At 37.2% G+C, this 17944-nt stretch overlaps 1 protein-coding gene across 3 annotated transcripts in view; it reads right to left on the minus strand.

Moving 5' to 3' along the window:
* The window catches only part of PIEZO2 (piezo type mechanosensitive ion channel component 2), a 459581-nt gene that overhangs the window by 219252 nt on the left and 222385 nt on the right, over positions 1-17944 (minus strand). For all 3 annotated transcript variants that reach the window (XM_069468281.1, XM_069468280.1, XM_069468279.1), the window contains exon 4: positions 10788-10830. In XM_069468281.1, the coding sequence (XP_069324382.1) occupies positions 10788-10830 (43 nt within the window). The remainder of the gene's footprint in view (positions 1-10787; positions 10831-17944) is intronic.

Consider the following 17944-nt stretch of genomic DNA (forward strand, 5'->3'; position numbering starts at 1 on the left):
GTCATATGAAACTGAGTCACATCTTATCTTTGATATTCACTGGTTGTGTGATCGTGAGGAAAATACTTAACTTCTATGATTTTAATTCACTTGTTTGTAAAATTGGAAAGTCTACTGCATAGGTTACGTTAGCACTTTAACTAGACACTCTCCTTTCCTGTGACAATATTATACATGCCCACTCATTCTCATGTGGCTTACAGTGGACCCCTGTGGGAGAAGCATGCTTCTCTGCCCATAGACTTGGCCACATGACCTGTATAAGCACTTGCAAGTAAGCAGAAGTGGCACACTTCACATTGAACACATGTGTCCTGAGCCATTGGTTGGCCTGGCCATAGCATTTTTTCCTCAGCCACAAGAACTTTATTTTAGCCTGGATCTCGTGATGAAGAAGGCACCTGGGGAACAGCCACTATCAATCCACAGCCTCTGAAGCTGACATTTAATGGGAGCAAGAAATAAACCTCTGGTCTTGTAAGTCACTGAGATATGGGGGTTTTAGCTCAGCATAACTCAGAAGAATCTAACTCTAGAATGTTGTGAGAATTTAATAAATTTTATAAGCAAAGTATTAACAGAGAGGATAGCATAAAATAGGTATTTAATAAATCTAAGTTCCTTCCCCGGGTATGTTCATCGGAAAACCCCAAATATAGCCCAGGAGTGGGGAGGAAATGGAGTTTTAAAAATGTCCAAATACATGAATAAATTAATATGTTGGGCCTCTTTTTAAGCACCAGAATGCAGAAACATCCTTTTTTTCTAGTCATTTCCTGAGTGTAAACTACTTTGACAAAATTTTATAACTTCAAAATAAGTTGCTAAACTTTTGAGGAATATTTATACACAGTCTGAAAAAAATTAAAGCATTTAGAAGCCCATCTTTCAGAAAGCCAACATAAGAACAGGGTTAATCAATGAATTCAGAAAGGTGTTCTGTGTACCTCCATATGCATGGCCCTGTTGGTTTATTAAGCTACCAGGTTGCCAACACTTCTTCCTCCCTCTGCTCTCCAAAGTGAGCTGAGAGCTCCAGCTGCAGGCTGCCCGCTCATCCTACAAGCCGCTGCAATGTCATGATAGAAAGATGTTGTGTCCTTTCCCTATTGGCTTTTGCATAAGCCCACTCTTTCATAAGCACCCGGCAACTTCCCTATTAAGAACTCATTAATTCATTCCACAAATATCTGATTAGCTAGGATATGTTAGGCAGGGCCCTGGACACCAAGATATTAAGACAGTCTCATCCTCACATTCAAGTACATAGAGATCTAAAAGAGGAGAAACACAGGAAAAAATAATTTTCAGTAGAATATTTCCAGTACCATATAATACGATAATGCAAAAAGTATTATGAGAAGAGGTCTTTGTTCTGGGAGTAAGCCATTAAGGCAGGTTTCACTGAGCAGTAAAGTTCAAAAGCTTGCAAGCTGGTAGAAATTTCTCCATGAAATATATGCAGGGGAAGTGGCCTGCCAACAGAGAGCTATGGAGGGCTTCGATCTCCCTAAAGACAAAGCCATGCCTTTTGAATTAAGTCTACATTGGCCGGGTGGGGCTGGGGGGTGGGGGGAAACTCTAGGAATATTTGTGTTTATTATACCATGCTATTTTCAGGGTGACTTATATTTTAAAATGTTTTTTGAGGGGCAAGATATTTCATTCCACAATCCAAGTAGAGCAGCAAATAAAATCATATACAATAATGTTGATAATAATGTAATCTGAAGTACTGTGCTGATTACACAGATTCATCGAGAATAACTTGTTTGCTTTTTAAGCAAAAATGAGCAAGAGATACGTGAAATATTGTAATTTTTTAATAGGTAGCAATAAGATCTCCCAAACAGCAGGAACTTTTATGTCTGCTGCCAAGTTATGATGCCCAAGCCTATTTACTTGCCGAAATATTTTTTCTCCGATGAAAAGTGCAGCTTTGGAAAGAGAAAATCATGTTCAGAGCTCACTCAGAGCTTATTGTGATATTAGGTTGGTGCAAAAGTAATTGTGGTTTTAGTGTAGGTAAAATTTGCTGTTTGATACGGGAATACATTCTTAAATAAATGTGGTTATGTTATACATCATTTTAATGCATATTTATCCCTTTATGATTTTTTGCTAATGACTTATTACTTGCTGTTTACTTTATATTTATTTTAGAGTATGGAAATGATGTTAAACAAAAAGCAAATTCAAGCCATTTTCTTATTCAAGTTCAAAACGGCTCGTAAAGCAGCAGAGACAACTAGAACATCAGCAACACATTTGGCCCAGGGACTGCTAACGAACGTACAGTGCAGTGGTGGTTGAAGAAGTTTTGCAAAGGAGATGAGAGCCTTGAAGATGAGGAGTGCAGTGGCCGGCCATCGGAAGTTGACAACAACCAATTGAGAGCAATCATTGAAGCTGATCCTCTTACAACTACATGAGCAGTTGCTGAAGAATTCAGTGTCGACCTTCTACAGTTGTTCAGCATTTGAAGCAAACTGGAAAGGTGAAAAAGCTAGATAAGTGGGTGTCTTATGAGCTGACCAAAAATCAAAAAAAAATCTTCATTTTGAAGCGTTGTCTTCTCTTCTTGTATGCAAAAACAATGAACCATTTCTCGATTGGATCGTGATGTGCGATGAAAAGTGGATTTTATACAACAACTGGCTTTGACCAGCTCAGTGGCTGGACTGAGAAGAAGCTCCAAAGCACTTCTCCAAGCCAAACTTGCACCAAGAAAAGATCATGGTCACTGTTTGGTGGTCTGTTGCCGGTCTGATCCACTAGCTTTCTGAATCCTGGTGAAACCATTACAAATAGATGAGATGCACCAAAAACTGCAATGCGTACAGCCGGCATTGGTCAACAGAAAGGACCCGATTCTTCTCCACGACAATACCCGACTGCACATCACACAACCAACGCTTCCAAAGTTGAACGAATTGGGGTATGAAGTTTTGCCTCATCTGCCGTATTCACCTGACCTCTCACCAACCCACTGCCACTTCTTCAAGCATCTTGACAACTTTTTGCAGGGAAAACGCTTCCACAACCAGCAGGATGCAGAAAATGCTTTCCAAGAGTTTGTGGAATCCCAAGGCACAGATTTTTATGCCTAGGAATAAACAAACTTATTTCTCATTGGTAAAAATGTGTTGATTGTAATGGTTTCTATTTTGATTAATAAAGATGTGTTTGAGCCTAGTTATAATGATTTAAAATTCAAGGTCCAAAACCACAGTTACTTTTGCACCAACGTGGGCTTTCTAATATTTCTGCCTTTTGTCCCTTTCCTGGATACATGGCAGCATGGCACCTATGAACTGTGAGCTGCAGTGACAAATGACACTTCCAGGTGGAAATGTTTAAGATCCAGTGTGCAGTTGCCCAAGCTCTCTCCCATGCTTGAGTAAACTCGGAAGCATCACGTTGAGACAAAAGTGCCACAAGTAGTACTTGTGATACACCAGTGACATACCATGTAGGGGCGTAGAGGCAGGCTGCTCTACGGAGTTGTCTGGTCTCCTCATCAGATTTTGCATGTGAGAAAGAAATATTTGCTGAAAGAAATATAAGCCACTGAGAATTTGGGCCATTTTGGCTCCAAACCTTTTTGGTTCCAAAGCCACCCTCGCTGATAATACATGTTTACAAACAGGCAGAGTGTCGATGAATTTACAAAGCCATGCCCACCTGGCATCACCTTGACCTAGACTAATAAATGACCGTGATTTGGAAATATTTATAATCATAAGCTTAGAAAATCTGCACAGAAAGGTGAGCTTTCTGACTGAAACCAAAATATGTTGGGCACAGATTTTTTTTTTTTTTTTGGAATAAAAGAAAAACTGAGCCTTCTTTTGTTGTGTAGATATCCATATTGTAGTACCAGAAGTGGGAAGGGCATGCTGGAGGTGACTCAGAAGATACACGAACCTACAATACATTTCCTTCCTATGTTACAACACATTCCTGTAATGAAGACCTAAAATAAACTCCTGATATTCCCACAGAGGGAAAATGTGATTGTTTGCAAGGTGCACATAACACATTATCACAAATTCTGCCACATGAACTGTGACAATGTGTATTTATTCTGAGGGGATGCATATAATCACATGGTTTCCAGAAAGGAAATGGCTGAATACCATATCACGGGAAGATTCACCACTATCCCAGCAAGTGCTACTGCAAGGAGGGCATGCCGAGCAGGTCACACAGGGTACAAAAGAGGGAATCTTTGCTTTCTTATTCTTGGAGAAAGCTTTGAAGCTTTAGCTGACTAAGTTACCTTTTTCCTTTAGATGTGATCACTTTAAAATAATCTGCTGGCAAGCATATTGATGAACAAACTTCAAAGAAGGACATAGCCATGAAAGGATCAATATCTCTTACAATTACTTAAAAGAACCAGATAGCTTTATTTAAGATATAATTGGAATTCCCTTTAAGAGAAACAACAGGTTAAACTTCAGGAAAAAAAGCCAAATCCTAGTTAACAGCACTGCTGACACTTAGTCTTTGCAACTGAAAATGCACAAGAACCCCAAAGATCAATATCATCAATATCTATTCTATATTTTAAGACACTTGATGCAATGCACAGAATACTGTCTGCCCTTAAATGAGAAGACATGAGATGGTTGGGAAAAACAGAATGACATGTTAAGAAAACATCTAAAAATCAGAATGATCACTAAATACCCTCAGTGGACCCATAGTATAAGTACTGGAAAGTAACATACCACTTGATATATGCCTTACTAACATTTTTATTTATACCTCTATCTAGAAACATAAACACTTAAGGGAGGCATTGTAATATGGACTTTATACTATCTGGCCTTATTCAAAATAGTCATGAAATAAGAATAGTTATTCCCTTGTTGAATTGTACCCTTCACCAGTATATAGTGACCATCTTTGTCTTTCATTACTTTTGTTGATTTAAAAACTAAGTTATCGGAGATTAAAACTGCCACGCCAGCTTTCTTTTGGCTTCCATTTGCTTGAAATATCGATTTCCACCCTGTTATTTTCGGTCTAAATGCATCCTTGCAGGCTACATGAGTTTCCTGAAGACAGCAGATACTTGGCTTGTATTTTTTTATCCATTGGGCCAGTCTATGCCTCTTGAGTGGGGAATTCAAGCCATTCACATTTAATAAGAGAACTGATAAGTGAGAAAGATTTTTGTTCATCTTGTTGGGTGGAACTTCATTGTTATGTTTTCTCTCTTGAGCCATTGTGATAACTGGGTTTTGATCTTTATCTCTTGAGTAGTTTTACATTCGTGGGTCTTTCTTGTGCTGGTCCGTGTGTAACTCTGTTTTGAGTACTAACACCAATTGGGTATTAGACAGAGGTGGGGGGTGGGGGGAGGGGATGGGTGTATACCTACATGAGGAGGGAGATGTGCACTGTCTGAGGAATGGACATGCTTGAAGCTCAGACTTGGGGGAATGGGGGGAGCATGGGCAATATATATAACCTGAACTTTTGTACCCCCATAATAAGCAGAAATAAAAAAAAAAGAAGGGGAAAAAAAAAAGAAATACCAACAGAAAAAAGACACAAGTCCATCACCTAGAGATGACCACAGCTAACATTTACTACGCTTGCTTCCAATATTTTCCTATGCATATACATGAAGAAAATGTGAAAAACATAAATATTTGCATACTTGAAATCGTATTTCAATTTTGTATTCTGATTTTTCATTTAGCTGTTGATAAGGACATACAAAATTATATCCTTAATTTAATTATTGCTGAATATTTAAAGTGTTTCATAAAGTCGTCATTTATAAAAAAAAAAAAAAAAAGAATAGTTAATAATACGTGCAGCTTAAAATTATGTCCCCAGATCTATAGGGAAAGAAAAATAAAACACAAAACAAAAGAGATGTATAATTCAAGAATTCCACGTGGTGTGGTGTAAAAAGCTTAGTCTTTGGAAACAAGCAAACTTGGAACTGAATGCAAGTCAATACAAGTGTCTACGACTGTATGGGTAGCCTACTTGGTTTCTTTGGTTTATTTTTTCTTTTTTTTAACCTCTGAGATGGTGACCACAGTCCACGGTGTGGGATGGTCAACAAATGATGGGCAGCTGCCAAATCTTGCCAGTGCCTGTCTTTGTAAATAAAGTTTCATTGGCATACAGCCACACCCACTGTCTATGGCTGCTTTATGCTTTCACAGCAAAATTGAAAAGCTGCAACAGAAACTGTATGGCCTGCAAAGGCTAAATGTTTATTATTTGTACCTTTACAGTAAAATTTGCCAATTCCTGGTCTATGGGGTTATTATATGAAATAGAAATGATTTAACACAGTGTTTGTCACATGGTGGCTGTTTGCATTAAATCATTATTTAGGTAAGAAAAAGGTTAAGGTCCTGTAAGCTAGGAATAAAATGTAGTTTCAATTGCCAGACCTTGTTGATCAATGATTTCTTAACTATCTTAGAAGCTCTTACCCAGACTGCTTCATTTAAGCAACAACAAAGGATCTCAATCCGTTCTTTATGGAAAAAATGAACCAAGATAAATTCAAATTAAAAGGACACTGAGATACCATTTCTTACCTACCAGACTGCCAAAAATCCTGAATTTGACAGCATACTCTGGGGCTTTAGGAAAACAGTTACTTTCATGCTCTGCTGTTAGAAGTGAAAATTGTTGTAACTCTATGGAGAAAAATTTGGCAAAATTCTATATGAACTTATTCTTTGATTTTACTTGGGAATCTATCCCTAAGATATTTGGCAAAAATACAAGTGTGTGCAAGGTTATTTGTTACAACCTTTCTTTGTTTTGTTTTGTGAGTAAAAGACTGAAACAGGCTCAGTGTCCACCTATTGGGTGCTGGCTGAGTGGACTGTATTGCACCAACCAGAGAAGGAGGTGTTAAAACAAGTGGCCTGTCATCCATTTTACCTCTGGTTACTAAGGAGGCACTGGGGGCAGAGAAGGTAGGGGACCTGGTTTAGAACGTTGTAAACATATTAACCAGATCCCAGGGCAAACAAGTTAATGACTTTTTACTATGAAGAGTCTTCATCAGTGGAATGCTTCAAGCAGGACATCTTGATTTAAGATTTCTACAGTAAAACAAATCTCCAATCCACTGACTGATAAGGCATGACTCCCTGGGGAATGTCACAGGAGCTATTTACATTTCCTGGATATAACACTGGGAATGTTACACAGTTAAATGCTCTCTGCTATGTGAGAGATCCCCAGACCTCATTAGAAATCTCATCTATCCACCCTCTATCACTGTCACTATCCAGACAGCCTGGATATGCTGTGACAATGAAGGAGCTGGGATCCACATGGGATATGCTGGATCTCTCCATGTATTACCTACCCCTGGATCACTTGTATCCTTGAAATTATTAGTAAAGCCTGATACTGGATAAGATCCCTGACTTGTATGAGTCTGAGTTGACCCTTCTCACCCTTTGTGTTAGCTCAGTCAACCAAAGGGATGCCACGCACAGGTTAATGGAGTGAAGAACATCTACAGATGTGGAATGATTCCCAGGATATACATCCTCTCAGTGGAAAATTCAAAGTGCAGAAGAAGGTGTATAATACTCCACTCTTCACGAAAGAACAGAGCAAGGCTACAGATAGACGTATTAGCTTACATATGCAAGAATAAGCATCAGGAGGTTAAACCAAAAGCTAATAAACATGATTACTGTAGAAGAAAGGAAGGACAGGACACAAGAGAAGGGGACAAAACTAACATTTCCCTGAAAAAAATGTTGGTCACGTGACTTGAACTTAAAATCATATAAATGTATGTTCAAAAATAAAGTTAAATGAAAAGATAAAATCTGTTAAAATTAAGATTCTGAAACAAATCAAATGATATATAAAACTTGGGATATGAGCACACAGAGAGAAAAAAACTTTTAAACACTTTCATTTTTAGTTTTTTGATTATACCTCCTTCATGGAATATTGCAAATCAAAACCACAATGAGATATCACTTAACTCCAGTGAGAATGGCCTTTATCAAAAAGTCCCAAAACAATACATGTTGGTGTGGATGCGGAGAGACAGGAACACTCATACACTGCTGGTGGGACTGCAAACTAGTGCAACCCCTGTGGAAAGCATTATGGAGATACCTTAAACAGATTCAAGTAGACCTACCATTCGATCCAGCAATCCCATTATTGGGCATCTACCCAAAAGAACAAAGTCATTCTATAAAAAAGACACCTGTACCCGAATGTTTATAGCAGCACAATTCACAATTGCAAAGATGTGGAAACAACCCCAATGCCCATCAATTTATGAGTGGATTAGTAAAATGTGGTATATGTATACCATGGAATATTACTCAGCTATAAGAAATAATGGTGATATAGAATCCCTTTTGTTCTCCTGGAGAGAGCTGGAACCCATTCTATTAAGTGAAGTATCTCAAGAATGGAAAAATAAGCACCACATGTACTCACCAACAAATTGGTTTCCCTGATCATCACCTAAGTACACATTTGGGAATAACACTAATTGGGTTTTGGACTGAAGTGGGGGGTGGGGGGAGGGGATGGGTGTATACCTACATGATGAGTGCATTGTGCACTGTCTGGGGAATGGACACGTTTGAAGCTCTGACTCAGGGGGATGGGCAGGACATGGGCAATATATATAACCTGAACTTTTATACCCCCATAATAAGCTGAAATAAAAAATAAATAAATAAAATAGGATGAGTACAAATTGTAAAAATTTCATCCAGTCATCTTATTATTGGGGATAATATTATTATAGAATTACCTTGAAAATATTATATATATTAAAATGAAAAAAATATTTTGATAATAGCCAAGATTTTCAGTGAACAAGAGATACAAATATAAGAGAAGTTAAAAGCTTCTGAATTAGAATTATTATATGAATTCAGGATTTAAAAAAAAAAAATGTTTCCTAACTCTATCTATTGAAAAGGCCCAGAATTGATGAGCATACTTCGTGTTTAGATTGTGGTTTAAAACATTCTTCACAAAAGAAAGCAGAGCTCCTTGCTGGACAGGCTGACCCAGGCTGGATTCTAGATGAGCCTGGTATGTCCGGTTGTGCCAGAAACATGGAAACTGTAAAGACCTGTGGGTCTATGTCAAAAGGATGAGCAGTCCACAAGATGTTCTTCCTAAAGGCTGAAAGTGGAATCATTTGAATTTACATGAAATAGAGGGCTAGAATAACAAGTTATACCACACAAAGAGACAAATCCAAAATGTGAGACATTCTACAAGACAAGTGACCTGGTTTCTTCAGAAGTCAATGATGTGAAGAAAAACAAAATGAAACCAGAGGGGTTTGGGGCACTGATCTAAATAAAGAAGCTTAAGAGATGTAATAATGGGATGGAATGTGTGGGCTTTAGTAACATGCTGATTCAAACAGATAAAAAATGACATTTCTTAGATGACTGGGAAATTTAAATATTGACTGGGTATTAAATGATGCTAAGGACTTATTGTTATTTGTTTTAGGTATGATTATGGTTCTGGAAGAAAATGCCCATTTTTTTCAGAGATCCATGCTGACCTATGTAGAGACAAAATGACATGATGTCTGAGATTTTCTTTAAAATATTTCTTCAAAAAAATAGATAAAACAAGTATGGCAAAGTCTTATTGAATCTGGGTAGTAGATACATCACATTCATTTTGCTATTCTCTCTACTTTTGTATATGCTTGAAATGTTTCATAGTATGAAAGAAGACTCAAGAGAAAGATTCTTTGGGAAAAGATTTCCCACTGGAATGAAGCTTCACATGACTTTCCATTCTTTGTTTTAAGTTGGCCTGTGGGATCTGACCAACCCAAGCCAACCTCCCCATTACTCTAAGAATTATGAGCCCTTACTGTGTGATCAAAAGTGGTGGTGCTGATGTGAGTAGACGTGTAGGTAGAGAAATAGATAAATCTCTGAATCAATTAACACATGGCAAAGGAAGTGCTACCACAGTGATCTGGTGATACATTATTCTGTATTGCCACTGGAGAAACAGTGCATTTTAAACTGGTTTATCATTTCTTTTATATGCTCTAAGTGCTCTGTCAGCTTGATCGATACACAGAAAAAACACATTTTCAATGTGATGAAAGAAACTGGTCAAATCTAATCTGAGAATAAAACAAAATTAAAATTACTTTTTCCCCTTTCAATAGCTGAAAGTTCAGTATCAGATGCTAAATGCCAATAGTAGAGAGCCGCCTGAAATGCTGCCATTCAATTCCAAGGGCAAGTGAGTAGCAACTGTATTGACCCCACCTGCACATTTTCTGATATTATAATGTGTCCTTTTTTTTTTTTTTCCTGTTGGGGAGATGCTGGTGTAGAAATGCTTTTAGCTAAGAATGCTATGATCTCAGCATTTTACATAAGGCTAAAAAGATCTAACAATTTTAATAATTGGGAAGATCAATATAAATATAAATTTCACTGTACTTTAGCATTGAATATGACATATGAAGTGATGATTCTCTAATTACATAACTTACCTTTTATTCTGTTTCACTGGTCAAGAAGCATTGTTTACACACATTGCCCATTGCATCTTTATTTCCACTCTGTGCAGGCAAGGCTTTATAAAGCTCTACTTTACAAAGAAATTGAGGCTCAGAGGGGTGAGATGATGACTTGCTCAAGATCACACAGTTATTGAAGGAGTGGTGGCAAGACTATTGATCTATAATCAATAAATTACTCAGAATAAACTGGGACAATAGTAGCTAAAATGGAGATGTGCAAAGTCCTACTTACCTTTCAAAGCCGATCTGCCGAAATGTCTTTTCCCATGTTGAGCCTGCAATAGAAGGGAGAAACATGGTCAGTGCACATCCAGGTCTCAGATAGTTTCGTTTTGCTTTTGCACACACATGCTAGACATTTGGCTTTGCATTTAAGTGGGATGACTTGTAAATGCATTACTCCCCACCTCCAGTCTCCAAATGGCCTTTTTAGAGAACAGAGAATTAAAATTCCATATTTACAAAAGTTGAGTCCACATAAGGATTTAAGTGCATATACCCTGCAATGTGACAAAGCTCTCTACCCCCAATTCCCTCTGGTAAAGCAGTAGGTCACTCCATTCATGCTCTAAAAATGTGTGTCCAGTTCAGAATGTTATGAATAAAAGTCTCCTGTTAAAAGTACTGAAACAGCATATTGTAAGTTGTACACTCTGAAGTTCAACTTTTATTAATAATTTCACAGAGCAATTTTGAAAATAGATGACACTGAAGTTCCAACTCATTATACACCATGCCTTTATCTCACCAGTGTTGAAGCACAGAATTAACATTTTTTTAAAGAAGAATTGCAAACATTCTATTCCAAGTAACACAAAGAATAGTATATCCAAATCCATAAGTGAAGAACAACTGGATATAAAAAAGATTTTCTACAATTGTTTCATGTAATAATTCTTCCCTACATTATAGACATAATAGTTTTCTTAGCACTTCATATAAGGAAAAGCACTAATTTTTATCAAAGAGCATTTTAATAAAAATTCTGCATTTACCAAAGTTAAGGGATTGTGCTAACCCACAGTTCTTTAACATTTTCCTGATGCTTAGTCAGTGGCAAAAATATTTTGATCTTAGTAACTATTGCAAGTAAATACCCACGTAGCCCTAAATTCATAAGTTGTGGTGTGCACTACTTGCTTGATATCATAGCAGATAGTTGCTCATAATTACTGCCTTTCTGTAAAAGTTAATTCTGCAAACAGGAAGTGGTACATACAGCACTGAGTTTCCAGAGGCGGCTAGAAGGCTTCTTTTCCTAAAGTCAAAATAAACTCAGAGATGCTAAGATTTCTTTCTTGAGAACTCCACCTCAAATGCTTTATTTTCAGGTGGCAAGTATCAGGCATTAGATAGACTTCCTGGAAAGGTAGGAGGTTACACAGGAGTGGGAGGCCCCAGGGCCAAATCTCTGGCCCTCTCAGAGGACTGAACTAGCCCCAAGAGAACATGAACGTGGTGCTTCACCAGGAGATTTGGGTTCATATTAGTTAATCACAATGGATTTTTTTAAATAATTTTTATAAATAACAAAGGGCCACATTTCAGATACAGATTATACATACACACACACACACACACACACACGCACACGCACACATTTAAAGCAGATTCAGGCTTATCTTTTGAAGGAAGTCACTCTTATCCCGTTGAATTCCAATAAGCTTTGCTGAGTAGGAGTAAAAAAACATGGACTTTTAGCTAACCAGTCCAGGAATTTCTCTTGGCCCCTGGCCCAGGGGAGTGGGTCCCATGTGGACGTATTCTGTCCTATGAGTCACATGCAAAACAGTTAAAAATCCCTGTCTCAGGGATTCTTTTTTAAAAAAAATTATTATTATTTTTAACTGACACATAATAATTACACATCTCTATGGGGCACATATGCAATGTGTAATTCTTTGAAGACAATTATCCTACCTCTGAAATCCTGGCAGTTAAGACGCTGGCAAAGAAAATATAACCTGTCAGGTAGAAGCCAAGGCTGCTAGCCACTGCCTGGCCCAAACTGAGAAGAGAGAGAGATTAAGAGTCTCCTGCTGAAGTGAGAACCAGATGGTCAGACACAGACCAAGTGGGAGGGTCCTCGGGGGATAAGGGAAGGGCTGGGTGGGGAGTGGCTGAGATGTTACTCTGCTTGACTTCTCTTGTTTCCAGTGAGCAAAGCACCTTTTAAATGTTTCTACATTTCCACTGTTTCCCAGATCTTCTCAGTATTTTCCTTTTTTTAAATTATTTTTAAGAACATTCTTTTCTTAATAGATTCAATTTACTATCAAGGTAAAATTTTAAAAATAAACGATTTTGCTATACTATACTATCTGGATTTTTGAACAGAGAGCTTTAATTAAGATATAGGCCCCATCTTCCTATTTCTGAGAAATGTAAACTTATTCAAACAGGCAGAACAAATTAAAAGTTTTCGGTGTAAGACTTTCAGCATTCCTTAAAATAAACAATATTAATCCACTCAGCCAAGCACAACAGCAGTAGTAGAACAACTTCTTTCTATCTACTAGAAACCAACTTCACTAATAATTTGAGTATCTTACATACTACAGGCTCATCATTTTTTTGCTGTTTATACTTTCCTAATCATCTTAATATGCTATGTATAGAACTGTATATATTAAAATATCGTTTCTGCCCTCAAATTCCACATACCCTAGAGGTTTGGATTTTTATTTCTTTTGTGAGCACTTAGTCATGATGAAACAAGAAACACACAATAAATGGAACAGACATATTCAGATCCTTTGGCACCGAGAATATTTTTGGCAGCCCATTAGTCAGTTGCTGGGGAATTCTTTTAAAGCCATTAACCATGCTTTACATGGTAAGGTAATATTATTCTCCTTTGCCAAAGCAGTCTAACCTGGAGAAAAAAGTAGAGAAAACAAAAGTAGTTGGCAGACTTCCTTGATTCCACACTTTTAAAATGAGATTTATAATATAGAGAAGTCTAAAACATTTTTACATTTTTCAGGAAAAACCAAACAATAGCAAAAATAACAAAAAGGAAAGTCTATAGCATAAAGAGATGGATGGACAGTTGTCCCTCGGCACCTGTGGGGCATTGGTTCCAGGACCCCAAATCTGCAGATACTCAAGCCCCTTATATAAAATGGTGTATTATTTGCATATAACTTACACACATTCTCTCATATAATTTAAATCATCTTATAATAGCTAATATAATGTAAATGTCATGTAAATAACTGCTATTCTGTATTTTATTATTCTTTTTAAAATTGTTATATTGTTATTTTTTTCAAATACTTTCAGTCTGAGGTTAGTTGAATACGAGGGTATAGAACCTGCAGATATGGAGGGCCAATTGTCATTCATGAGAGGGATTTTTTTCCTTTCTAAATTTAGAGGAAGCAGTTAGAAATACTTTTAAAAACTATCCTTTATAGCACCAGTATCTGGTCAACATAGTTGAAATGCAGAGTGGAAGATGGCAGAGCAGTAACAAACCCTGGACTGAATGTCTTTCAGGCTGCCAAGCATACTGCAGTGTCTAGTCGTGTGTGTCCAGGGTGATCAAACAACCTTTAAGAGTCTTCAGCTCTGACACTCCAATGACTCCAAGAGGGACCTAGCATATGACATTTTCTCCCTGAATAAATAAATGCAATCGCTCCTTTACAAATGAATAAAAGCTCTACTTATCCATTCTGTTCTTCCTCCCTCTTCCACCCTATCTATCTATCTATCTATCTATCAGCTTCTGTTGGTTCCATTTTCTTCTTTTGATATCTCTGACTTTCTTTCTTTGAGCTCTGTCTTCAGGGCAATGAATTGCTTCTGGTGGGTCTCCCAATCGCTTTACCTCTGCCTCCCTGAACACAGAAGTAGGGAGATCTGGCCAGACATCTCATCCCAGCACCCAGTGGTCCTGGCCACAGTGGACCAGGATGTACACAACAGTCAGCTGCATCAGGCCAAAATGGAATATTTGTCTATCTTCTCTATCAAACTGGTGAGAAGTTCTCTCTCCTCAGCTGTCGGAGAATCAGGAGCAGTGATCCCGGGCCTGCCCAGGGTCATGTCATGTTAGCAGCCACATGCAGAAAGCCTGTGTGTGTGAAGAGGGAAGCAGGGGCCGAGAAAGGCGAGGATGACTCCCTGTGTTGTCCCTGTCGTGCCCAGCCATTCCTAACTTGTACAGACTGAACTCCTGCTGTGCATACTGAGTGTTAAACAAAATTAACATGGAACAATTCATAGGTCCTCCATGAAAGGTCATGTGCAAGGAGGTTAGATGACTTCTATTATAGGTGCCCACATGCTTGTAAGATTAATAATCAGATACGTAAAACACTGTGGAATGAAAAAGATTTTTGAACTCCATATTATAACCAGATGGCAGCTTTCTTGCCATCCCTTAGGAGAACAAAAATCACCTGTGTTGCCTCCATAGTGGAGGCTCTGACACTTGTGTGTCAAAGAGCACTCAACATGAACAATGAAAATAAGAACAATGCCTTTAGCATCCAAATTTTTGGTGGTAATGAAAGTATTTGTAATAATTTCTAGCCATTTTTAACCACATTTTAAATCAACAGAGTGGATGTTTTCTCTGAAATTAACATAGCAATAAAAACAGCTCACATTTACTAATCCCTTTCCAGGTGCTAACTTCATATATATTAGCTAACTTAATCTTCCCAAATACTCTATGAAATCAGTATTAATATTATATTTCCTTTTCAGGTGAGAAAACTTGAGGGCTGAGAATTAGGGACTTCAGGGATAATGTTCCTAACCTATTTACTCCTTGCTTGGTCATACATACGAGTTTGTATTCTTACCTTTCCTTTCTTCTTCATTTTCCTTTTCTTATTCTCCTTCGTATCATCTGTCTCCCACCTTCTGCCATCTGGTTATAATATGGAGTTCAAAAATCTTTTTCATTCCACAGTGTTTTACGTATCTGATTATTAATCTTACAAGCATGTGGGCACCTATAATAGAAGTCATCTAACCTCTTTGCACATGACCTTTCATGGAGGACCTATGAATTGCTCCATGTTAATTTTGTTTAACACTCAGTATGCACAGCAGGAGTTCAGTCTGTACAAATACTCATAGACAAAAGGTAATATAACCATATGTTCCCTATAGATCATGGAACAAGGGGTGATTATTTTTTATTTCTTCTAATTTTTCTGTTGATACTGGTTTAAAACCACAGAGCTTTGCTTGTTACTTGAAACCAGACATCTAAATTCTAGTAACAACTCTGCCTCTGCTTGTCTATATTTCCTTAGACAAGTTACTCTTGGGTCTTTCTCTTTCCTTAATGTGACATGAAGGGGTTTTTAACAGGCTCCTTTCAGACTGCAATTCTATTTTTTTTCATAAACGTTGTCATTGGAAAAGCAAAAATCTCTGTCTTCATACTGTAAGTTATTAATAGTTACTTCATCATTGTTTTCTCATTGAATACTTTTATCAATCATTCTTTCAATTCATTGCTCAATTTCTACTACAGGAAAACAAATTTAATTTTTCCCATAAGTTTCACAATGTTACGGTAAAACTGGTGCTCAAATGAGGCATAGATGTTCATTTCATTGAACAGTTTTTCACCAAGTTTGTCGCAGCCACCGAGAGCCACTTGAACTTAGACCTGCTCCTCTCCTTTTTCAAAATAAGGACGAATAATTCATGGAAGTGGTGGGTTTTTGCCAGTATGTTTCTATAAACATGGAAGTGTTTTCATATACAGTAGGAGCTGCCAGGCAGCTGAACATGTGGCCTGGCACAAAAATTGGTGACCAAACACTAAAATATCAGGAAATTATACCACTCACAACTTTTTTTTGCCAGAAGCTTCATTTACATTGTTTTTAACTCTTGAAAGGAAAAAATTTTCATACCCAATCAAAGAAGCCAAGATTTTACCATGCATTGAGCACTGAACATTCTAAAAATTAAGAGAAAAAGAGATTTTTTTTCTTAATTGATCAGTAGTGACATTTTACTTTGCAAATATCAACATGATCTTGTGGTGAATTTTAGCTGAAATCTGTTAAACCTCAGAAATGGCTGCTACAATTAATGATATGTATCCAAGTAATACAGTTTTCCCAACTAATGAGCAATTTCAGCACTTTGGGTTAAATGATGAGATCTGCAAAATTTTCAAGTCCTACTTCCGAGATGAGATTTGTCATTAACAAATCGCAAGGAAGTATAAATGACAGAGATAAGAAAAAAAATTCTCATTGTGGTTTTGATTTGCATTTCCCTGATGATTAGAGATGTTGAGCATTGTTCCATATGTTTCTTGGCCATTAGTCTACCTTCTTTGGAAAAGTTTCTGTTCATGTCCTTTGCCCACTTTTTGATGAGGTTGTTTGATTTTTTTCTTCCTGATTTTCTTGAGTTCTATATAGACTCTAGTTATCAGCCCTTTATTGGATGTATAGCATGCAAATATTTTCTCCCATTCTGTAGGTTGTCTATTCACTGTAGTGATACTTTCTTTGGCTGTGCAGAAGATTTTTAATTTGATCAGGTCCAATTTATTCATTGTTGTTGATGCTATGATTGCTTTGGGGGTCTTATTCATAAATTCTTTGTCTAGGCCAATGTTTATAAGAGTTTTTCCAACATTTTCTTCTAGAATTCTTATGGTTTCATGCCTTAGGTTTAAGTCTGTTATCCATCATAAGTTGATTTTTGTGACAGGTGAAAGGTGTGGATCCTGTTTCAGTCTTCTACATGTGGCTATCCAATTTTCCCAGCACCATTTATTGAATAAGGATTCTTTTCCCCAGTGTATGTTTTTGTCTGTTTTGTCAAAGATCAGATGGCTATGATAGTATGGTTTTATATGTGGGCTCTCAGTCCTGTTCCATTGGTCTATGTCTCTGTTCTTGTGCCAGTACCATACTGTTTTGGTTACTGTAGCCTTGCAGTATAGTTTGAAGTCTGGTAAATTGATGCCTCCCAATTTGTTCTTTTTGCTTAAGATTGCTTTAGCTATACAGGGTCTTCTCTGGTTCCACAGAAAACATAGAATTATTTTTCTAGATCTGTGAAAAATGATGTTGCATTTTAATAGGGATTGTATTGAATCTGTAAATCACTTTGGGTAGTATAGACATTTTAACAATGTTGATTCTGCCAACACATGAGCATGGTATGGTTTTCCATCTGTTTATGTCCTCTGCTATTTCCTTCCTCAGCATTTCATAGTTATCCCTATAGAGGTCTTTTACCTCCTTAGTTAAATATATTCCTAGGTATTTTATTTTCTTTGTTGCTACTGTGAAAGTTTTGAATCTTTGATTTGGTTCTTAGTTTGACTATTGTTGGTATATATGAATGCTACTGATTTGTGTACATTGATTTTGTAACCTGAGACTTTGCTGA

This window comes from Eulemur rufifrons, chromosome 5, assembly GCF_041146395.1.
Source record: "Eulemur rufifrons isolate Redbay chromosome 5, OSU_ERuf_1, whole genome shotgun sequence".
Lineage (NCBI taxonomy): Eukaryota > Metazoa > Chordata > Mammalia > Primates > Lemuridae > Eulemur > Eulemur rufifrons.